This window comes from Myotis myotis, unplaced genomic scaffold (genome assembly GCF_014108235.1).
Source record: "Myotis myotis isolate mMyoMyo1 unplaced genomic scaffold, mMyoMyo1.p scaffold_m19_p_6, whole genome shotgun sequence".
Classification (NCBI taxonomy): domain Eukaryota; kingdom Metazoa; phylum Chordata; class Mammalia; order Chiroptera; family Vespertilionidae; genus Myotis; species Myotis myotis.
Genome location: NW_023416368.1, coordinates 842,598 through 865,172, shown reverse-complemented (window position 1 = coordinate 865,172; position 22,575 = coordinate 842,598). Strand labels below are relative to the sequence as shown.

The window sequence follows — 22,575 nt, the reverse complement described above, 5'->3', positions numbered from 1 at the left end:
AGGTGCCCTGCCCGTGTGGAGGGCCTGATGCAGTCACCACCTGCCCTCCCCACGCCCAGCCTTTCTCTCACTTGGGGACAGGAGGCAGAGCCTCTGGCCTGGCCAGGGCCATCCCTAGGGCCCAGTGGCAGGGGCAACGCTCTCGGGGAAATCAGCAGCACAGGAAGCCCTGCTGGCGTCCGCTGGAGAGCGACGCGGTCCGCAGGGTCCCCACACTCCTCTCGGCCAGTTGACACCTCCCCTGCAGGAGCCTGTGGCCCAGGCCGTGCTGCCGCCTGCATTAGCAGTTTGCGTGGACTCCCGTCTCAGAGGGGCGGACGCTCGTCTCCTAGAAAAGCAGACGGCTTGACTCCAAAGTGACTTTGTCAATAAAAGATGAGCCCTGAAAGGCTTCCCTTCGGAGGGCGCCGCCCGGGAGCCCAGGTTCTGGAGGCCCCTGCCCTCCAGGAGTGAAGGATGCTCACCGTGCCGGGGGGAGCAGGGGGGGGGGGGCGGCTAACGCCTTCCTCATGCACCTGGGGCCACCCGCCTGCCCCTCCTGGGCCAGTTAGCCAGGGCCCCGTGCCCTCCCCTGTGCTGCCCACTCAGCCCACGGCCACCTGCTGGGGCGGGTGCGAAAGAAGGTGCCGGAAGCGGGGACCAGCGTGGTGTCCCGTGCACATCGTGGGTGCGCGTGTGGCGCGGTCGAGTGCCGCCTCTTGGTGGGTCTGGCTCCGTGGTGTGCAGTGGCCCAGGCAGCTGGCTCCTGGCTCTCGCCCCGTCCGTGAGGGGAACAGGGCGGTGCTCCTTTATCGGGCGGGCGCCACGCGAAAGCCCAGAAGTGAGTTACACGTCACTGAACGAGCCTTCCCGGGTCCGACCGTGGGGCCAGCCGTGGGCCACGCAGCCCAGTCTCGCTCTCATGGAAGCCAAACAAGCAGAGAGTGGAGTGGCCTGGTCCGAGGAGGGGCATGCTGTGAGGACACCGCACTTGGGGGCGCAGGGCCCGTGGAGCTGGTAGGCCAGCCTGTCGGGTGGCCGGTGTGCAGGGCTGGTCCTCCCAGCAGGACTCGTGCCCCGTGGCCTGGGGGACGGCCCCTCCTGGGCCTCGCCTCGGTGCCTGGCTCTCACTCCCTGGCTGGTGACACCACCTCTGGGCCTGTCTCCACATGTGTCAGAGGCTCCGTGAGGGCAGGGGTGGCTTCCACTCAGGCTCAGCTGGCCCCTCACTCCCGAAGGGCCAGGGCTGGGAGCCGGCACGTTAGGCTCACAAACCCCCATCCACGGGGCTTCGGCGCTCTGTGTTCCGAGCGGGGAGGGAGCCCCCCGAGAACATGATGCGGCACCAGTGCCCGCCTGTCACCCCAGGACCTCCCCCTGTAACCAGGGCTGTAATTGCTGGTGTCCTTGCAGATCGCTTTTGTGCAAGGTGACAGGCTGTTTGCTGAGGGAGCGTTAATCACACACATACCCCGTGTGGGTGCCGGCACCGAGCCACCAGGCACACGCGCCATCATCTGCATGTAATTCCAGGGCGAGTGGCTCTCGGGTGTGAAACGTGCAATTTCCGGCCCAGCAGGGAGCATGGGCTCATGTGGAGACTGGGGCCCAGGGCGGGGCTGCCGGCAGCTCAGGCGAGAACCCCGGGGTGGCGGAGGTTCCGCCCGTGGCAGGGTCCCGTGCCCGTCAGTGAAGCCGGCCGCTGGGACGGTGGCACCGCCACGCCCTTTCCTGGAAAGGCCTCCCTGCCTGAGCGTGTGCAGGAGGCGCAGGCCGGCTGGCACCGCAGGCGGGGGTCTCGGCAGACTGGCCATGTGCCCCTCGCTGCCTGCCCGCCACCTGGCCCCTCCCTGGGCTTGGATTTGGGACGGGAAGGCTGCCTGTGGGAGGAGCCAGCAGATGCCAGTGCCCATCCCTGTTCTCCTGGGAGGTGTCCGGGGACCTCCGTCCAGCCCAGGCTGGCCACCTCCTCTCCACGTAGCCAGCCAGGCCCAGGAACAAACTAGCCACAGGCCTGCAGCACCGACTCCCACTGCTGCTAATAAAATTGCATAAATATTTGATGCCTAATTATTAAACATTTAAAAATGTAAAACTGAAATAGTTTAGGAGGTACGAGGCATGAATAATTCAGCCCTGGGAGTGTAGAAGCGCGGCCCAGCTCTGGGCCCGAGCAGAGCCAGCAGCCCGCGTGGCCTGGGAGTCCAGGCAGGCGCCAGCCGCCCAGCAGCGCCACCAGGCTTCGTGCTTCCCGCGGGGGTGCCCCTGGGCCAGGCCTCCGCACGGAGCCACCCGGTCCTGCAAGCAGCGGCTGCAGAAACCACCTCAGGGCGCGCAGATGTTCCCCAGGCGCCTTCAGGGGTGGGGACACTGGTCACCCCTCCAGACCCAGCACCTCACGTTGAGAGCAGCTCCCGTGTGTCCCCATCAAGGCTGGCGTTCCTGCCGGGTGACAGCCGTCCCCACGGTGGTCCTTCCTCCGCCGCCTCTGCAGGCACCGTGGCCCCACTTGGGACCTGGACCCCGCTTGCTGCTCCTTCGGCCGTTCCTCACAGACGCCTCTTGTCCCTCCCTGTCCCTGTCCCTCACCAGGACGTGCAGGGGCCAAGCCAAGGGCTGCAGGGGGCCGGGCCAGGTGCACCGAGGGGGCAGGTGAGGAGGGCAGGGGGAGACAGGCAGAAAGGGTGGTTCCGGCAGTGTCCACTGGTCAGTGTGGGTGGAGGGTGGATCCAAAGAGCAGGTAAGGAGGATGGGAGAGCCGCCGGGCAGGGTGCCAGCCTCAGAGAGGGCTCCAGGTGGACCTGACCTGGGCTGCCCACCCACTGCCCAGAGCACAGGCACCAGGCAGAGCGGCCAGTCGCCCTCTTGGTCCCATGGCCGATGGCCTGATTAATCAAGGGCTCCCGCCTGCGTTCCCGGCGAAGAGGCTCTCAGCCGCCGGGGCCGTCGGAGCTGGTGATGAACAGGGTGGGTGAGGGCCGGTGCGGGGCCAGATGGGCAGGGGCCGGGCGTGGCCCTGTGCACGTGAGGAGGTGGCAGACCAGCGCCCTGACATCAACTGACGGGCCAGGGCCAGGCTGCCCGCAAGCAGCAGGCGGTGGAGACCTGGGTGCATGTGGGGAGTCTGGTCCCGGCTCAGACAGCTCTGCCTGGGCCGTGCCTGGCCACGTGGTAAACCCCCTGTCCCTGTGCGCACCAGGAGGGTCCGCATCCGCCGCCAGCTGTCGGGGAGCGGAGCCCATGCCCCACAGCTCTCTTTGCCCCACCCCCGGGGCCTGGCATGGGCCTCACAGCCGCGCTGAAGGTGGCTTCGTGCCGGTGAGCCCTGTGCCACAGGCGTGTGACGGGCTCCAGGGGGAGGTGGGAAGGGCCAGGGGTGGGGGGGGGGAGCCTCTCCCTGGAATACGGGCCCCGTGCCCCCACCCCCCACCCCACCTCCAGGAAGTGCCCTGATTGCGCGTCTGCTCCTCTCAGCGGCTGACTCGACCCTGCGGGACCAGACGAGGCAGCCACACCGCAGGGCCGCGGTTCAACCTGGGGAACTGCCGTCCCTGCCACATGGGGTCCTGGGACTCAGCCCACAGGGAGGGCAGGACTCGAATCGGGCTGACCACTCCAAGCCTGGCTCACCTGGAGGCTCCCGGCCCAGCCCAGGCAGGGGCCTGGCATCGACAATGGCACGGTGTTCCGTGGGCCAGCCTCGCTTGTTAGCGGGGACAGAGCAAGGTCTAATGCGGGAAGAACCTGGGTGGGTCCGTGGTAACCGCTGCGTGGAAGGAGCCAGCCAGGCGTGGGGCCCAAGCTGGGCGGGAGGAGGCTGGCATTGGGTCCCTGTCCCCTCGCTGCTGCCGGTCACAGCCCGTCACTGCCGGCACCACGGGCAGCCAGGCTGCCGGGCAGCTGGTCCTGTCACTCGGCGGCTGAGCACCCCAGGCTGCTGCGCATCTGCCCTCGCCCACCGTGCCCGCCCCGCCCCTGCTGAGGCTGTGCTCCCCCTCCCCGCAGAGCTGAGGAAGCAGGTGGAGAGCGCGGAGCTGCGGAACCAGCGGCTGAAGGAGGTCTTCCAGGCCAAGGTGCAGGAGTTCCGCAAGGTCTGCTACACGCTCACCGGCTACCAGGTGGACATCACGCGGGAGAGCCAGTACCGGCTGACCTCCATGTACGCCGAGCGCCAGGACGACTGCCTGGTCTTCAAGGTAGGCCTGCGCACTGCGGGGCGCCTCTGGTCGGGGGCGGCTGTGTCCTGAGGGCGCCTCTGGTGGGGGCGGCTGTGTCCTGAGGGCGCCTCTGGTCGGGGGCGCCACGCCGTGCTGGGGGCGCCTCTGGTCGGGGGCGCCACGCCGTGCTGGGGGCGCCTCTGGTCGGGGGCCGCGCGCTGGTGACAGGAGGTCTGGATGCGCTCCTGCGCGGCTGCGGCAGCACACAGCTCGGGTCTTGGCTGTCATCTCTGGAGGGCAGCTGGGCACCTTGTCGGAAACGGGGCGGGACCGCCCTGAGCTGGTTCTGTGGTGACACCTTCCCCTGTGACTGCTGTCCGCCCCGGGCAGGTTGGGGGGGGCTGAGGTGACGGGGAGAGCCAGGGAGGAGTGCTGCCTGTCGCGAACAGCCAGGGCTGGGACCCAGCCGACAGGAGGGCACATAAGCCTCGGCCGCACTTGTCAGCAGGCAGCACGGGAGCCAGGACTCGTGGCCGCGAGCACCAGGGCCTGCACGGTGCTGGTCACTGCCAGGCGGCCAGCCTGTGAGGAGCCGGGCGGCCCCGGGAAGGGCGGGCGGGTGGGGAACCAGCGCGCAGACCCACTTCCTGTCCGGGGTCTCCGTGGAGGATACAGCCGGTGGTCTGTGACGTGTGGGCCGAGCTCACCTGTATGTGCCCCAGGAATCCCCGGTGCCTTGGTGGCCACACAGCTCCTGCTCCAGCCACGGGCGGGGCAGCGAGGCCACAGGTCCCGACGTCCTCCCTCAGAGGTGGGGCAGGGAGGCCCCTTCCCGCCTGTTCTGAGACCCTGCGTTGGGTCCGCGGTTCGAGGCGTGTGGGCGGTGAGAGAGGCCTGCCTGCCGTCCGTGCCGACACCACCTGAGCGCCGGGTTCTGAGCAGCTGGAAAGTCTGTGGATGCGTCACTCCGTGCACGGAGGGACCCTGGAGTCCTCGTAGCCCGTCCTGCGACGCGGGCCCGTGGGCATCGCTGGCGGCCCCGTCGTGTCCCCTGCTCAGCCCCGAGCTCTGCCGCTCTGCCCGCCTCCGGCTTTAATGCGGCATCAGGCGCGTGTTTCGCGGTTACACATCCCGCGTGGGGACATGTCGCGGGTGCGTGAAGTGCTCTTTGTGGCTGGGCTGTAGTTCACTCAGTTGAGTCCCTGTGGCCGGACGTCGAGCTAGTCCCTCTGTTTCGTTTACTGACCTGTGACTCACACCGTCAGCCCCGCCGATGGTCGCCCCCAGCAAGTGCGCCCGGCATCGCGCCTGCGTCTGGAGGCTGGGTTCCTGGAGATGGGCGCTGTCCCCGCGGTGGTAGGTCCCTGAGGGCTGGGGAGCTGGAGAACCTGCTGTAGCGTCGCAGTTCGTCCTGCTCACGCCCACAAACCCCAGCGGAGCAGCTCCTGCGGCCCCAACCAGCAAACAGCGCGCCCCCAGTTAGAGGGCCCCCCCACGCCTGCCTGTTTCCGGGAGAGCGTGGCCCAGAGGCCCCCGTGCTCCCCTCCCCTCGCTCCAGCTCTGTCCCTGAGCCGCTACCTGCCTCTCCCACCCCTCCTGCCCCTCAGCTCCAGCGCCCAGAAGAGGTGCCCGTGCGAGGGACAGGCCGGGGACAAAGGGGTGAGCAGCCGGCCTGAGCCTGAGGGAGCGCGACTGCAGAGGGCGAGGCCTCCACGTTCCCCGAGAGCCGGGCAAGGCCGGGGTCAGTGTGTGCGGGCGGTGGGCTCCCAGGAGGCCACGGGGCCACCAACCTTCCCTCTGTCCTTTGGTACGTGGTCTGTCCCTTGAGCCGATTTGGAGTCCTGTGTGTTTGTCCTGCTGTGCGTCGTCCAGTTGCTTGGATTCTGGGCTTATAGTTCATCAGATTTGGAACGTTGGTCTCTCATTTATTGTTTCTGTTCCTCTCGTCTTTGCTGGGACTCCAACTGCACATGTTGAAATCCCTTGGTGTTACCCTGTTGGTCACCACGCTCTGGCCGTGTGTGTGTGCGTGTGCGCACGTGTGTGCGTATGTGCGCATGAGTGTGCGCGCGCGTGTGTGCGTGTGTGCACGTGAGTGTGTGCATGTGTGCGTGTGTGCGCGCACGTGTGAGTGTGTGTGTGCGCGCGCGTGTGCGTGTGTATGCGTATGCATGTGAGTGCGCGCGCGCGTGTGTACGTGTGTGTGAGTGCGCGTGTGTGCGTGTGTGTGTGAGTGCGCGCGTGTGTGTGTGTGTGCGCGCGCGCGCGTGTGTGTGTGTGTGTGTGTGTGTGTGTGTGAGAGAGAGAGAGAGAGAGAGTCTCTTTCTGGGTGGGCTGGACGTCTGTGGCTGTGTCTAAGTTGACCTTTTCTCTGGCGAGTCTAATCTGCTTCGTCTCACCCAGTGAATTCATTTCAGAGGCTGTGTTTTCGTTTCCTCCGTCACCGCCCACAGCTCCTGAAAGGCGGGACCCCGGGGCGCTGGGGGCCGTTCGCAGGGGTTCTGCCCGGGTCTTCCCGCGAGGCTGGGCCACAGGGCCGTCTCTGCCGTGTGCCGTGGTCACAGGACCTGCTCTGAGACACGCAGGTGCTCGTGGCCGAAAGCTTGGCCTCCTCACCGTGTGGGCCTCCTCACAGCATGGCAGCTGGCGGCTGGCCTTGCCCAGCGCGCCCCCCCCCCCCCCGAGAAGGAGAGAGCCCAGGTCCCCTCGGCCGCCCGGCCAGCGCCCGCCCTGCAGAGCCCCCAGCCAGCCCTGGCAGGATGCAGCCCTTGGGGGGCGGGGTCACCCTGCGGGCTGTCGAGGGTCAGGCGCTGGTCTCCCTGCCCAGGCCTCTGTGCCGACGGACAGGTGGGGGTCACGAGGTGCTGTCCCTCCCCAGAGGGTGCCTCGCCCAGTTACACCAACTGTGATCCACTCGGCCCTTTCTCTTCTGAGGGAAGCGCCCCTCTGGGCAGCGCTGCTAGGCCACCCGCCTCGAAGGGCACAGAGGCCCAGCCCGGGTCACCTCATGCCGCTCCACACCGGCCTGCGAGCTGGGCTCTGCCTGTGCCAACTCTGAGGTCTGCTCACCCCCGAGCGGAAGGCACGGTGGGGCCCAGGGCTCTCGCTGCCCAGCCCCAGGCCGTCCAGGGTTCGTGGACACTCCGAGGCCGCCAGTCCTGGCTGACTGCGCAGGCGCCATTAGCTCGCGTGGCCACCGGGGAGGCCCGGAGCTGAGTGCCTCCAGGTGCAGGACGTGGCTCCGTGGAAGGTCTGTGATTACTACCAAGCAGCCCTCCCGGTCACCAGCTCCTGTCCCAGAGGCTGGTCTGCACGTCGGCCCTCCCCACGGGCACTTTTGTAAACAATATTAAAGCAGTTTTTCCGGGGAGACCGGAGGGGGCAGGAGGGAGCAGGGATGCCCTGAGCCTCCAGGCCCTGAACCGGCACCACGAGCACCACGAGTGGGTCAGGCTCTGCCTCCACGCAGGGCAGGAGGGGCTCACAGAGCCGCGCAGGCCCCTCTGCTGGCTTGGCCCGCCCCAGGCCCGCGGCTCAGCGCCACACTTGTTTCTGTTGAACTCGTGGTGCCACCGCCCTTCAGAGGCGCTCAGAGCTGAGGGGCGTGTGGCGGCTGCGGCTGCAGGCGCGGGTGAGAAAGCAGCGACACCTCAGGCAACTCTGAGGTTCCCTCTGGAACAGGCGCCAGGGCTGTTGGCCCTCATACCCTCAGTTTAATAAACTTTTAAATTATATCCCGTCACCGGGCCCCACTCTGGGCGGCTCTCAGCACCCGCGCAAGGTCTGGGCTCTCGCCCGTCCGGCCCTTCGGAGTTCGGGTGCCTGGGTTCGCCTGGTTCATAGTGTCTTCCCGCTTGGCCCTCCGGCCCAGGGGACACGGTGACATCCACGCCAGCACCTGCACAGCCAGCCGCTCGGTCCCCTGCACTCGGCTGAGGAGAGCATCCAGCAGACTGGGAACTGGGCCACTGCCGGCGCCACCCGGCCCTCACCCCCAGGTCTGCCTGGCACCACCCGGCCCTCACCCCCAGGTCTGCGTGGCACCACCCGGCCCTCACCCCCAGCTCTGCCTGGCGCCACCCGGCCCTCACCCCCCAGGTCTGCTCGGCGCCACCCAGCCCTCACCCCCAGCTCTGCCTGGCACCACCCGGCCCTCACCCCCAGGTCTGCCTGGCGCCACCCGGCCCTCACCCCCAGCTCTGCCTGGCGCCACCTGGTCCGCACCCCCTCAGGTGGTCCCCGCTGTGTTCCTGCGCATCCTCGTCTCCCCAGCACTGCTCCGGCCGCCCAGGGCCTCAGCTGGGCCTCGGGCCTCTCCTCCCAGGTCACCAAGGCCCATAGGCCTGCCCTCCACCCTGCCTCCACCTCCTCTCCCCGGGCCTCCCATTGCCAGCCTGCAGGGGCTGCTGCTGCATCTGAACCCTGAACCCAGACCCCTGACCCCTGATCCTCACTTGGCCATAGCAGGCATGAGTCACGTCCACAGAGGGAGGACAGCTCCCTGCCCTGTGTCATGTTGTGGGAAGACCACCCAGCACGTTGCTGCCTCCCCATTGGGGCCTCGGCTGGGAGCCCGCCCCACCCCACCCGCGTCTCCCTTCCCTGCTCATAGCAGCTGCTCCCCAGGGCCCCACGGTCGATTAAACCCCCATGTCAGGAGCCCGTGCCGACCGGCATGGTTCAGCCAGGCCGGCCAGTGCCCCTGGAACTGTCTCCCTGTGAGGCTGCCACCAGGCATTTAGGGGACAGACAGCCCCCGGTGGAGGCAGCCGGAGTCGGAGACCCTGGGCAGGTCCCAGTGGGGGCGGGACAGGTGCAGCGGGAGAGCGCGTGGTGGACTCGGCCGGAGGACCTGGGAGAGGCGGGCGAGCTCCCTCCCGGAGGCCTCCCTCCCTGAGCCCAAGTCGCCTGCTCAGGGTCCGGCGGTGAGTTGGTGGGTTGACTCCCAGGACAACTGGCAAGTGGGCCGAAGGCACAGCCCCAGCGGGATCGGGCGTTTGAGCAGACGCTCATCGGCTGCGGGTGAACAGTGGGCGCCCGACCCCCCAGCCCAGCACGCCGGGCCCAGGCAGGGGGTCTGTCCAGCGCGTCAGCCCCGGGCCCAGTGTGCGTGAGAGGGGCCTGGCCCCCCTCCGTCGTCCTGCCTCCGGCCCCGGGGGCCGGCTTCCACGTCAGCACAGGCGCCGCTCGCCACCCGCATCACGTGGTCCCGGTTCCTTCCTCCAAGGGCCCCGGGCTTCTCTCCAGGGAGACCAGTCCCTGCAAACCTGCCACTCGGCGGCCGCTCCCACCCCATCTCCGCCCTCTCGTCGAAGGAGAGCCCAGCAGGAGCCTTGCGCTCCGGTGCGAGGCCTTCTCATTGCGTCTTAGAATAGAACTGCAATAACGGACGCTAACTGTGCTGACCAGTGGAGGCAGCCGGCAGCCGCAGTCCCGTCCCCCACTGGCGGGCAGCCCTCCACGCTGGGGACCTGCCCAGGTGCCCCACTGTGCGGCCCGCTCTGCTGGGCGCGGACCAGAGGGGAGGGTGGTTGACTGATGGACCATCGGAGAACCTCCAGGTTCTAGAGGAAGGGCCGGGGAGGCCACGGCCCATCCTGAGGCTCGCAGCGAGGCCAGCACACCTGCCGCCAGGGCCTCGGATTGTTACGGGGGTCCTGGGGGTCCCGAGAGGAGGGGCCGGGCTGTCCGGAGGTCCAGGCATTTGGGGAGCCGGGTACCGGAATCTCTGCAGACCTGCCGTGACTCACTTCCCTGCGTGGCTTCCACACACGGATGCTGCCTGCCCTCCACCTCCTCTTCCCAAGCGAGAGCGAGCGTGCAGCCGCCCATGGGCGGGACCCCAGCAGGTGGGCAGTGCCAGGCAGCGCCCACCCTCCCAGGTGGCAAGAGGGCAGTCTCAGGATTCGTGGGTGAAGCATGTGCTTGCAGCTCCCTCCCGCTGCCCGGGGCCCAGGGGCTGAGGGCGGGGTCCTGGGCCCCCAGGGCACCGGCCCAGCGCAGACAGGCGGCCACGAGTGACCGCTTAGCTCCCGCTCCCGCTAAATTACTGCGCGGCAGTTGCAGAGCCAAAACACAGCCAGCAAAGCCTTGGTGCGTAATTAGTGTCAGCACAAGATCTACAGGCCGTAAGCTCACAGCATGGCCATTACCCAGCACTAATTAAAGGAGAAGAAAGAAGGTCCTTTCAGATCTGAGTCCAGCCCCGCCCGAGACGAAGAACAAGGCAGCTTGCAGACGGACGCCAGAGGGGAGAGCGGGTGGGCGGGCAGGGATGCGGGGCCAGGGCTAGCCAGGAGCACCTGCTGTTCACGGCGGGCACCACACGGGCCCCGACGATGGGGCCTTCCACAGCCGGGGCGGCCGTGACCCCTGGTCCCTGGTGGTGGCAGGAAGGCTGGGCGCGGCCTCTGAGCCTCCGTGCGGCTGCGTGGGCACCGGGAAGACGTCCCTGCGTCTGAGGACGAACTCGCTGTCTCCGAGGCCGTGTCCGTCTGCAGCGTCGGGTGGGCGGGCGGCCTCCCCCGTCCCTTCTCGTAGCCAGAAGACTGCCTGCCGGGCGTTTGCTGGTTGGTCGGTTGGTTGGTTGGTTTTTCCCCTCATTGATTTGAGAGAGAGGGTGGCAAGGGGGGAGGGAGGAAGAGTGCAACATCGATGTGAGAGAGACACGTCGATTGGTTGTCTCCCCGGCCGGGCTGGGGTGGAACCTGAAACCCAGGACGTTCCCTTGACCAGGAATTGAACCCTCGGCCCTTCAGTCTGTGGGCCAACATTCTAACCACTGAGCAACACTGCCAGGGCCTGCCAAGGGTTTGGAGGTGTATTGTCGCCTAAGGTGGGAACGAACGCAGACACCATGTCCCCATTACAGTCGAGGCTCTGGCTGCAGTGCAGTGTGGGGCAGGAGGCCCGGGGCAGGCTGGGGTCCTAGGGGTGCGGCCAGCCCGGGGTCCGGGGGGTGCAGCCAATGTCTGGGCCCGCAGGCATCACAGCGTCGCTCAGAGCACGGCAGCCCGTCATGTTCCCCCCGCAGCCGACACTCTTCCTGGGTAATTTGCTTTTTAAAAACTTGCACCTGGTGTTCAGGGGCAGCCCTGCCAGAGCCACGTGCCGGCACCTGGAGCGGGCGGCGGGCAGACGAAGGCCAGTGAGGTGGCGCGCTGTGAGTCGGTGCCAGGGCCACGGCTGGTGGGGGTGCAGCCCCCAACAGGGTGGGGAGCTTGGATCATGGGTCGCCTCGATTTGGGCTGGTGGGCAGTGCAGGCCTGGGCACCTGCCACCCCACACACCTGCCCCCAGTTCCCCAGGCAGGGCTGGTGCTTCTGCCTCGTTCCCCAAGCTGCACGGGGTGGGCACAGATGGCGCCGGGGCTGGGCCGCTGCCGCCCGGACAGTGAGGGACCCTGATGGTCACAACCAGGGCAGGCGAGGCCCCCAGCTCCGGGAGGGCGCCCCGGCCGCTGGGTCTCAGTCCTAGCACCTCGGGGGGGGGGCTGCCCCCCAGCCTGTGCTGTGCCCCCCCCTGCCTGCAGCTGAGGGGAACCGGCCCCTCTGACCTTTAGGGGAAAGGCAGAGCGGGCGCAGAAGGCAGAAATGAGAGGATTTTCCTGGGAAAAGGTCAGACTGGTCTCCCTCCGTTTTGCTTAGAAATGGTTTGTGCTGAACCGTGACGAGGCGAAATGTATGAACAGGCAGTGCACAGGGCCGCTCCCTGAGGGCTCACGGGGAGCCCCCCCCCCCCCGGACTTCACACGGAGGGTCGTGGGGTCGGAGGTCAGTGGGCGGGCGCCGGCCTGGCGTGTCTGAGAGGAGCCCTGACCGCACTGCCCGAGGGGCCTCCCCCGTTCCCGGTGGGGCTGCTCAGGGAGCTCTGCCCCCCCCCCCCCCCGCAGGGCGAGGACTGCGGCCTGAGCCTGGGCCTGGGGTCCCCGCCCAGATGGCACCCTCATCGCCTGGTTGGCGTCGATGGCTGACACGTGGGTGAGATGCCACCACTGGGACCTGCCGGCCTGTAGGGAAGGCCTCCGGGGGAGCTGACGGCAGCCATGGCCGCCCCCCCCGCCCCCCGCCGGGCCACCGAGCTAACCGCCTGCCTGTCTCCGCCACAGGCCACGGGACCTGCGGGCACCAGGATGCAGCTGCTGGAGACGGAGTTCTCACGGACGGTGCCCGAGCTCATCGAGCTGCACCTGCTGCGCCAGGACAGCATCCCCGCCTTCCTCAGCGCCCTCACCCTCGACCTCTTCAGCCGCCAGACCCTGGCCTAGCGCGCCCAGCCCTCCGCCCAGCCCGCCGCCGCACTCTGAGCTGGGAGGGGGCAGCGCAGGTGCCCGAGGCTGGTGGCGCCACCCCACCCACTGCACCACCAGGACCACCGCTGCCCGGACAGGCGGGCGGACATGATGGGACCGGAGCCGCCCAGAGGACAGGGCGTGGCCCCTCACAGCAGGGAAGCTGTTCTGGGAGGCGCCTCCCGGAGCCCACACCCCCTGCAGGGAGGTCCCTCCCCTCCCCCGCGTCCCAGCACCCGAGGGGCCCCACCGCCCTGCAGCCTGGCAGGGGGCCTGTGGCCGCCACCTGAGTCCTGGGCCTGGCTCGGCTCCAATGCGGGAGGGGGTGGAGAGAGCCTTGTTGCCCCATTGGCCTGTGGGCGGGACTTGCTGTGAAATAAAGTTTCTCTTGGCCACCAAGCTGCTTGCTGTGTGTCGGCCCCACGCTGACCAGCTGCCCCGGGGCAGCCCCCGCACAGGCCCAGCCAGGAGAGAGGGGGGCAGTGGGCGCCTGGCCATCGGAGGAAGGCGTCCCTGCACGCACGTCTGACGCCGCCTGGCCCCTGAGGTGCCCCTGCCAGAGGACCCATGACCCCACCCCCCTTGGGCACTGCAGCAGGGCCGGAACGTCCCCCCAAAATCCCAGGCACCGTGAAGAGGCCATTGGCCGCAGACAGGCCTTCCTCCCTCAGTGACCTTGGGCCACTTCCTCCCACCTCAAGGCCAGGGCCCTGGGTCCCAGAGCTCACACCTCCACACACCAAGGTCCCAAGGGTTGGCGTGGGGTTCAGGACACATTTGGGGCACCCCCAACCCCTGCCTCTGCACCCCCAGCCCCTGCCCCCGCGTCCCCTGCCCCTGCACCCCCATCCCCTGCCCTGCGCCCACAAGCCCCCAGCAGAGCTGCCGGAGATGCACCATGCCTTCCATCAGGCCGCTGGGCCCCAGCTCAGCCCGTGAACGTGAGCCTCAGGTGGACATGCATCCGGCCAGGCCGGGCCAGCAGCACACCCCAGGCTCCCGTCTGCGACGCGGTCCCTGCACCCATGAGAGGGAGGCCTGGTGTGACGCGACTGGGTCCCGCTCAGCCAGCACCCCGTGTCGTCGTCGATGGGGCAGCAGCAAGGCCCTCTCCACCCCTCCCGCTGGAGCCGAGCCAGGCCCGGGCAGGGGAGGGAGTCCCGCAGTCAGAGGCCCAGCGGGCTCCGGGCCTGCAGTTCCCCACTCGCCTGCTCACTGGTGGGCACCGAGCTGATGGTTCTTAAGCTGCTGATGACGGGGGGAGGGGGGCGGCGGATTAGCCCTGAACCGCAACTGCCAGGAGGGAGGGGGCTGGCCTGCTAGGGTCCCTCACCCCCCACCCCACGGGAACCCCCCTACAGGATCTCCACCCCCCCACCCTGTGGGAACCCCCCTACAGGATCCCACCCCCCATTAGAGCCCCCCTGGGAGACCCCGGCCCCAGCGCCTGGCAGGAAGGGTGGCTTACAGCCTGTCTGCACCTCTAGCTCATGTTCTGACTGCGGATGGAGATGCTCCATAAAAGCGTCATTTCGGCGGGTTTGTTATTTCCAAAACACGCAAGTTTCATTGCCCCGGCCGGTGTGGCTCAATGGGTAGAGCATCAGCCTGGGGACTGAAGGGGCCCGGGTTCGATTCCGGTCGGGGCCACATGCCCGAGTTGTGGGCTCGATCCCTGTGGGGGGCGTGCGGGAGGCAGCCGACCCATGATTCTCTCCCGTCATGGATGTTTCGATCCCTCCCTCTCCCTTCCTCTCTGAAATCAATAAAAATACATGTTTTTTAATCTTTAAGAAGCGTCTTGTTTGTGGGCCTTCCCCGTGGGCGGGTCCCCACCCGCTCCGGGCCTGTTTTCTGGGCCTTTTCCAGCGGAGCTGCAGGTTTTCTGTCGTTTTTCTAATCGGTTCATCTTCCCGAGAACTGGGCTCCTCGGTGCGCCTTGAACAGGCGGGGCCCCGCCCCAGCACCGTGGCCCCAGAGGAGCGTCTCCCCGACTCCCGCCCGCCCTCCGCTCTGAGCTGAACTGTGTCCCCCAAATCCGAGCCCTGAAGCCCTCGCCCCCGGCACCCCCACAGGTGACTGTATTTGGAGTCGGGATCTTCAAAGAGGTGACTAAGCTACACGGGAGGTCATGTGGGGTCCTTGGTCCCCTGGGACCAGTGTCCTTCGGGGAGAAGGACGGGGGGCGGGGGGCGGGGGCGGCCATCTGCACGCCGAGGGGAGGGGCCTCGGGGAACCGGGCCTCGCACGTCTGTTGGTTAAGACGCCGTCCGGACGTCACGCAGGCGGCCGAGCTGACACCTCACCTCCTGGTCCCGCCCCTGTCCCCGGGGCACCGAGGCCCGCGGTTCCCTCCTGTGCGTTTCGTCACGTGCACAGCGGGCGGCGCAGCGTCCCCTCTGCTCCCGTCTCCCGGCGCCGGCGCACCCGCAGGCCACCCGCACAGAGTGTGAAACATGAACGCGTCGAGCGGCCACACCCACAGGCCAGGAGCCGCGGCTGGAAGGAGTTAACAGGTTCATTAGCCCAACACGTCTGGCTCGTCCCCCATCAGCACAGGCCGCCGCCCGCCTCCCCGCGCGGCCCGGAGCCGCACATCCAGGGTCTGGTTTGGTCACCGTCACGGCCACCGTGAGACTGTCCCGAGCCCATGGAGACGGTGGCGGAGCCAGGAGGGGCCGTGAGTTCCGAGGACAGAAGCCAGGAGCGGCCGGAGGGCCCTGCCCCTCTGCTTCCTCCGGGAAGCCCCCCTCCCCGCACGAGCTCGGCCCAGGAAGCTGCACTGGCCCCGATCGGGGGCGGGGACTCGCTCAGTGCCGGCTCTGCCCAACCACCGGGTGCACGCGTCCCCCACCGAGCCTCAGTGTCCGCATCTGGAAAATGGACGGACAGCGGGACCTGCCAGGAGGGCGGAGCTGTGGGGCCTCAGTGAGCAGCCCGCCTCCTCCAGGCAGGCCTCAGCCCCGCCCCGTGGCTCGCTCGCCGGGTGGCCTCTTCAGTGTAACCCGGTAATTAGCTCAATTACCAACAGCCTCCGTGTGTTTCTTCTCTTTTTTTTTTCCAACTTGAAATGGAAATTGAATTTTGCGCCAGGTTTACAGGCTGTTAACGGAATTCACTAATCAAACCCCAATGCCAAGTCCTTGAAAATGAGAATTTAAAAAGGTCTGCATTTGCATATTCATGTTTTAATAGGGTTCAGAAGGTATATTTGCAGCTGATGAAAAGGATTAATTGCATCTAATTTGCATGGTGGCGCATCTTAACCCCTTCTGAGCTGGGGTGGGGGAGCCAACACCGCCCGGCGGCGGCCAGTGACGCGGGCGCCTTCCCTGGGCAGCGTCCCTGAGAGCCGGGCGGCAGGGCCTTCACGTCGGCTCGGGCGCTGGACGCTGGACAGAGCGGCGCCTGCTCCTCGCCACCTGCTGTCTCCATGGCAGCATGAGGTCAGGGGTCAGGAGTCACGGCAGCGTGATGTCAGGGGTCAGGAGTTCCGGCAGCGAGAGGTTGGGGGTCAGGAGTCACGGCAGCGTGAGGCCGGGGGTCAGGAGTCACGGCAGCGTGAGGTCAGGGGTCAGGAGTCACGGCAGCGCAAGGTCGGGGGTCAGGAGTCACGGCAGCGCGAGGTCGGGGGTCAGGAGTCACGGCAGCGTGAGGTCGGGGGTCAGGAGTCACGGCAGCGAGGTCGGGGGTCAGGAGTCACGGCAGCGCGAGGTCGGGGGTCAGCAGTTATGCCAACAGCACGGAGGCGCCTCGTACCCGGCTCGCCGCCCAGGGGCGCCCGAGTGGGCCCTGCCTCAGGTGGGAGGAGCCGGAACCCGGCGGAGGCTGAGGGCGCCGGCCGCGCTGGCCAGTGGGGAGTCCACACCTCGGGAGCAGCCGCGAGGAAGGAGCCGAGAGCCCGTTTGTGGCCGCGCTACCCGGCCGCACGCGTCCCACAGGCGGCGACCTGTTCTGGGCAAGTCAGGACCGGGACCCGGGCAGGAGCCAGCGACGCAGAGAAAGGTAGGAACCGGCCCGGGACGGGAAGGAGGGCCACCCGCCCGCAGTGACCAGGGCGCACTCGGACCCCGCGTGGGCCAACGCGCAGGCCGGCCTGCAGGCCACGCGACTCCGGGGACGGACAGTGAGTGGCCTGGTCAGTCCCTGGGTGACCACGCCGGGACCGTTCCCCGCGGGGCACCAGGCCACCCCAGGATTACCAGCTGTACCGGTTATAATGCGGATTTTGTAATCAAAGAAAACACGGTAATTTCAAGAGAAACATCAAAAGTGCTTTATTCAAGTCATGTCCATCGCTGGCTACACATTCCCCCATCTTTCGGGTCATTTGTGGAGACCGTCCCGATAGAACTTTTCTTGTTTTGAGGCAGACCGTTCAGAGACCCAGTTTCCCACGTCTTCGCACGTGTTGAAGTGCTGCTCGGAAAGCGCGTGTGCCGTCGATCGGAACAAGCGGGAATCTGAAGGCGCGAGGTCTGGTGCACACGGCGGGTGGGTTCATGCTTCCCAGGCGAGATCTTTTCACGTGTCTTTCACTGGTTTTGAAGTGTGTGATGGTGCGTCATCATGAAGCAAAATTACTTTGCCGTGTCTTCTGGCCCATTCTGGTCGTTTCACGATCAAAGCGTGATTCAAATAGATTATTTGTTGTCGGTAGTGATCAGTATTAACGGTTTCACCTGGTTCTAGAAGCTCATCTACGCCACACCTTCCCCATCCCACCAAACGCAGAGCACTGTCTTCTTTCCGAGGCGATTTGGCCTTGCAGTCGATGTTGATGGTTCACCTGGACCAACCCATGATTTTGTGCGTTTGGGATTCTCAACATGAATCCGCTTTTCACCACCAGCCACAGTTCGATGCCAAAAAGACTTTCTTTTGTGCCGTTGAAGCCACATTTCACTGATGACTTTTCGGTTTTCCATTTGTCTTCCGTTCAGTTGATGTGGCACCCGTTTTCCTTCCTTAAAATCTTTCCCATTGCTTGTAAATGATTGGAAATTGTTTGCTGAGCAACGTTTCATCTTTCTGCAGGTTGTTTTTGGGTTTGACCCGCATCTTCATCCAATAATGCTTGTCACTGGTGGTCTTCGAACTTTTTCGGTTGACCTGGACATTCTTTGTCTTTCACATCGAAATCATCACTTTTAAAGCGTTTAAACCAGCGATCACAAGTGTCTTGAGATGGAGCCTGTTCACCATAAGCTTCCCGAAGTATATGATCACTTTCAGCAGCGCTTTTCTTCAAAATAAAGAATTAAAACTTCCCACGAATGCTCTTTTTTTGGCACGAAATTAGAAATTTTTAAGCGTAAAAATATCTTTGATGTTACACCTTCAGAAAATTTGACATGAAGTTTTGAAGCTTGCTGTCCCTACAACAAAACAGCACATACCACATCGCATGCATATCAGCACGTGTAACTCCCGCTGTTGGAAGTAATCGCATTGTTAACCGGGCACCGGGCACGGGGTCGGGCGGGGACGCCCCCAGCCCCAGGGCTCTCGGTCGGTGGCCTGTGGTGTCGCGGAGCATTAGGGGCGATTGGAGGGCGCCCCCTCGCTGCTGTCTGGGGGTCTGCGGCCGCCACGGGAGGGTCTCTGAGGATGGGGGGCGGGGGGGGTCACAGGTCGCGGAGGACACGAGGGTCCCGGGTCTCGGAGAAGCCGTGGGGCCGGGCTGACCGCCCGCTGGTCGGTGTGAGCCGGACTCAGACCAGGCTCCTTCTCCGGGGGTGGTTCGCCGGCAGGTCCCGCGCGGCTGGGCTCACGTGACCAGACACACGAGCGGGCCCCACAGGCGTCCGAGTCGGGCGACCCGAGCTGAGGGCTCAGGCTGTCCTAGCACATCGCCCAGACCGGCTGGCACCTCGGCTCCGGTGGGCCCACCTCCAAGACCAGAGCCTCCGGGCGGCTCTCGGGGCTTCCGGCCACCGTGTCCGCCGGGCAGAGGGACCTGCTGTCTCTCGTCCTCTCTGGGGGCCGGGCCTCCCGGCGGCTTCACTGAGCCTGGTCGCCTCCGAAAGGCGCCCCTCCAAGCACAGTCACGCGGCGGGGGGGGGGGCCGGGGGGCGGGTGCAGCTGGGGGGGAGGGGGCTGCAGCAGGGGTGGCAGGGGGGCTGCAGCTGGGGGGAGGGGGGCTGCAGCAGGGGTGGCAGGGGGGCTGCAGCTGGGGGGGAGGGGGCGGGTGCAGCTGGGGGGGAGGGGGCGGGTGCAGCAGGGGTGGCAGGGGGGCTGCAGCTGGGGGGGAGGGGGCTGCAGCAGGGGTGGCAGGGGGGCTGCAGCTGGGGGGGAGGGGATGCGGGGAACACGTGTTCAGGCCACAGCACGTAGCCCACCTGGTGGTGAAGGCGTTTGGGGCAAGTTCAGCCGCGCGGACGCACTCAGCGGTGGTTTTCATTGGATGGAGGAGCATCTGACTCAGGTTCATCGTCGATGTCTCGGGTCGGGGACGGTTGTGGCTGCTTTGAGCTGGGACTCATTCGTGTGCGAGTGGTCCATCTTTAGGGGCAGCTGCCTCGTGGGTCCGGGGAGCAGTGCGCTGGTCATCAGCCGCCGCGGAGGACAGCGCGCTCCCTCCCCGCTCAGAGCCGCAGCGGGGAAAGGCCCGCGGAGGGCTGGCGGCGGGGACCAGGGCCGGGCCGGAGCGTCCACGTGGACGCGGCCCCTCTGTGGCTCAGACTCAGGGGACATCGCTGCGGCCAAGGGTGAGGGGACCCATCACGCACTGGTCACTCCCACCAACCCCCCCCATGATCTGGGGAAGCGCCAGGTCAGCAGGGACCCCGCTCTTTAAAGGTGACGTCTTGCTAGCGGCCCAGGGGTTGAGCATAAAGCCTTTGAACCAGGAGGTCAGGGTTCGATTCCCGTCAGGGCACAGGCCCGGGTGCAGGCTCCATCCCCAGCGGGGGCGGGCAGGAGGCAGCCGGTCCATGATCCTCTCATCATGGGTGTTCCTTTCTCTCCCTTCCTCTCTGAAATCTATAAAAATATTTTTTAAAGTTGACGTCTTTATTCAAGAAAACACGACGAGAGGAGAACGGGAGGTGAGGCCTGGGTTCGCGGAAATGAGAAGAGAGCAGACGGAGCTGCCGTTGCAGGTGCAGGCACAGTCCATGGAGACGCTGTCCGGACGCAGAGACGGAGCTGGCGTGGGGATGGGGACCCCCGAGGGAGGGAGTCCCAGTGGCACCTGCAGGGCAGCTCCCAGCTAGAGGTGGCCGAGCGGGAGGCCGTGCGCGTGGGAGGCCGTGGGGCCGGAAAGCGGACTCCCCACCTGGAACATGAACGAAGGACGGGGTGCTGGGGGGGCGGGGTGCAGGGGGGACGGGGTGCGGGGGGATAGGGTGTGGGGGGAACAGAGCAGGTTCCAGCGAGAGGAAGGGCCCCAGGCACAGGGAGCTCAGAGGGGACCCCACCCTCAGTGCCTGGGACGAGGCCGAGGGGCCCAGGGCTGGGCCTCGTGTGAAGAGCGCCCAGGCTGCGTGCATGTCGCCCGCACGCCCCCAGCCCGGCTGCCTCGCTGTCCCTGTCGGTGGCTCCCGGCCGTCCTGCTGCTGGGCACCTGCCCCACTTGAAAGGGTTCCCTCTGGGCACTTCCTGGGGCGGGGCTGCCCCCCACTTCTCTGCCGTGGCCCCCGTGATCCGCGCCCTCCGGTGCCTCGCCTCCCGGGTGGCGCTGCCTGCGGTGAGCCTTGCGCTGGGCCCGGGTCTGCGGGCGACTGGCTTCTGCGGTGACAGGAAGCCAAGCTCCCTCTTCCAATGAGCCCACCGCCCTCCCAACGCCTCCCGCCGCCGCCGCCGCCGCCGCCGCCATAAACCATGGCCGGTGAGCGGGCCGCGCGGGCCTGGGTTCCTCCCTTGGCTGCGCCCACCCTGCCAGGGCCACGCGTGTGGACTGCCGGCCCCCACGGGGGCGGGGGGCGCGGGGCTGGTCCCACCATGATCCTCGGGCTCGGACGGTGGGTGGACAGCGAGCCTCCATGGGTGAGGAGGTGTCGCAGGCCGAGTCGTGGCTGTCAGCCTTTGGTGCCGCGGGCCCGAGGGCACTGGGGGCCACCCCGGGGCAGCGCCTGACGCCAGCCGGTCAGATGCCAGAGACCAGCGTCCGCGCAGCCCGTTTGCCAGGCCGGAAATTTGTGTGAACGGCCGGGCCCACGTGAGCCAGCGGCTGAGCGACCGCCTGGGAGCCAGGAGCTCACAGCTCGATTCCCGCGGGCTGGGGGCTCGGTCCCCAGTGGGGGGCGTGCAGGAGGCAGCCTGTCCGATTCCCTCTCATTGATGTTTCCCTCTCCCTCTCCCTTCCCCTCTGAAATCAATAAAAATACATTTAAAAAAAGAAATTTGAGCGGAATTGGATGGCGCCTCTTCTCCCTCTACATGCGTGGCCGCCGTCGTCCCTCGGCCCTGCCGCGAACATGGGTCCGGTCACCCCAGGAACGCACTGCACCCCTTTTCCCCCCCACGGGCCTCCCATTGAGAAGCAGCGCTGACAGGCGGCGTCACCAGCAACCGCGCGGCGTGAATGCAGGGACACGGACTCTGCACCATGTCCGTCTGTGTCCTGTTCGTCCTCCTGAGGAAAGTGTTCCCACTGATTTTAAGGGGGGGGGGGCCATGAGACACATTGATTGGCCGCCTCTCGCACTCGCCCACCGGGCTGGGGAGCCAACCGGCACCAGGGACATGCCCTCGACGGGAATGGCGCCCTCCACCTTGGCCCCGGGGCCGACGCTCAAACTGCTGAGCCGTCCGGCCAGTTTGTCCATGTTTCTCTCGAGTGAGCTTTGCGGTTTCTGTCTCAGGACACTGCTGAGCCGGGTCCGTGGCTGAGCCTGGGGTCCATGGTGGAGCCGGGTCTGTGGCTGAGCCTGGGGTCTGTCGCTGAGCCTGGGGTCCATGGTGGAGCCGGGGTCTGTGGCTGAGCCGGGTCCGTGGCTGAGCCTGGGGTCTGTGGCTGAGCCTGGGGTCCATGGTGGAGCCGGGGTCCATGGCTGAGCCGGGGTCTGTGGCTGAGCCTGGGGTCCATGGTGGAGCCGGGTCTGTGGCTGATCCTGGGGTCTGTGGCTGAGCCGGGGTCCGTGGTGGAGCTGGGTCCGTGGCTGAGCCGGGGTCCGTGGTGGAGCTGGGTCCGTGGCTGAGCCGGGGTCCGTGGTGGAGCTGGGTCCGTGGCTGAGCCGGGGTCCGTGGTGGAGCTGGGTCCGTGGCTGAGCCGGGGTCCGTGGTGGAGCTGGGTCCGTGGCTGAGCCGGGGTCCGTGGCTGAGCCTGGGGTCCGTGGTGGAGCTGGGTCCATGGCAGGGCTGGCGCCACGTTGGTTCCCTGCAAGGCTGGGCCCCTGGCTCCTTCCCTTTAAGTCTGGCCGAGGTTTATGGACGTCGTTGACCTTTTCAAAGAACTGGTGTTGTTTTCACTGATTTTTTTCTGTTGTTCTTTCAAATTTCACTTGTTTCTGCTCTTTTTATATCTCCCTTCCCGCTGCCAGCTCTGGGGTTAATTGGCTCTTACTTTCAGGTTTTGGTTTGGATCCAAACAGAAGCCTCACAGCCGTTTAGGCAGCAAGGTTTGTGTAAAGAGTTCTCCAGGGGGGGAGCGGGTCGCGGGCGGGAGCGTCTGCGGGAGATGCGGGGGGGGGGGGGAGCATGGTGGGGGGCAGGCCTCCCGGGCGGGAGCGTGTGACTGCGGAGCAGGGCCCTGGCGCAGGCGGGTACGCCCTGGACCGGGGTCTGACGGGGGGTGGCCCTGCCTGGAGGGGCACAGGGTCAGGTGACTCCGCGGTGCCCCCCCTCCTGGTGTCCGTGGCTCAGTCCTGCCCTCCCACCCGCGTCCAGTCTGTGCCTCGGGCTCCTTGGGGTTAAGTGGGGGCACGTCTGCCTGCGGAGCCACGAGCCGCGTCCACTGTGGCCTCAGCCCGGCACCGCGGGTCCCAGGTGCCCGCGTGCCCCGCACCCGCACACGGCATCATGAGGCTCCCGCTGCCCGTCGGTGACCGTCGCGCCACTGCCTGCATGGCCAGGCCCGGGCCCCTCACAGGCAGTGTCTCCCGCCAGCGCGTCCGACCTCGTGGTTCTAGAGGGGGGCCGGTCCCAGCACCAGGTCAGACCCCCGCGGGCCAGGACGCTGTACCCCACTGTGCAGGGGAGGGGGCA

At 66.8% G+C, this 22,575-nt stretch overlaps 1 protein-coding gene across 9 annotated transcripts in view; it reads left to right on the top strand.

Annotated features, from left to right (window-relative positions):
* The window catches only part of MAD1L1 (mitotic arrest deficient 1 like 1), a 145,283-nt gene extending 132,458 nt beyond the window's left edge, over window positions 1–12,825 (top strand). For 8 of the 9 annotated variants that reach the window (XM_036311949.1, XM_036311948.1, XM_036311946.1 and 5 more), the window contains 2 exons: window positions 3,985–4,175; window positions 12,244–12,825. In XM_036311949.1, the coding sequence (XP_036167842.1) occupies window positions 3,985–4,175; window positions 12,244–12,402 (350 nt within the window). In that variant the 3' untranslated portion in view covers window positions 12,403–12,825. The remainder of the gene's footprint in view (window positions 1–3,984; window positions 4,176–12,243) is intronic. The other variant, XM_036311952.1, reaches the window with a different exon arrangement.
* Window positions 12,826–22,575: the final 9,750 nt, after the last annotated feature.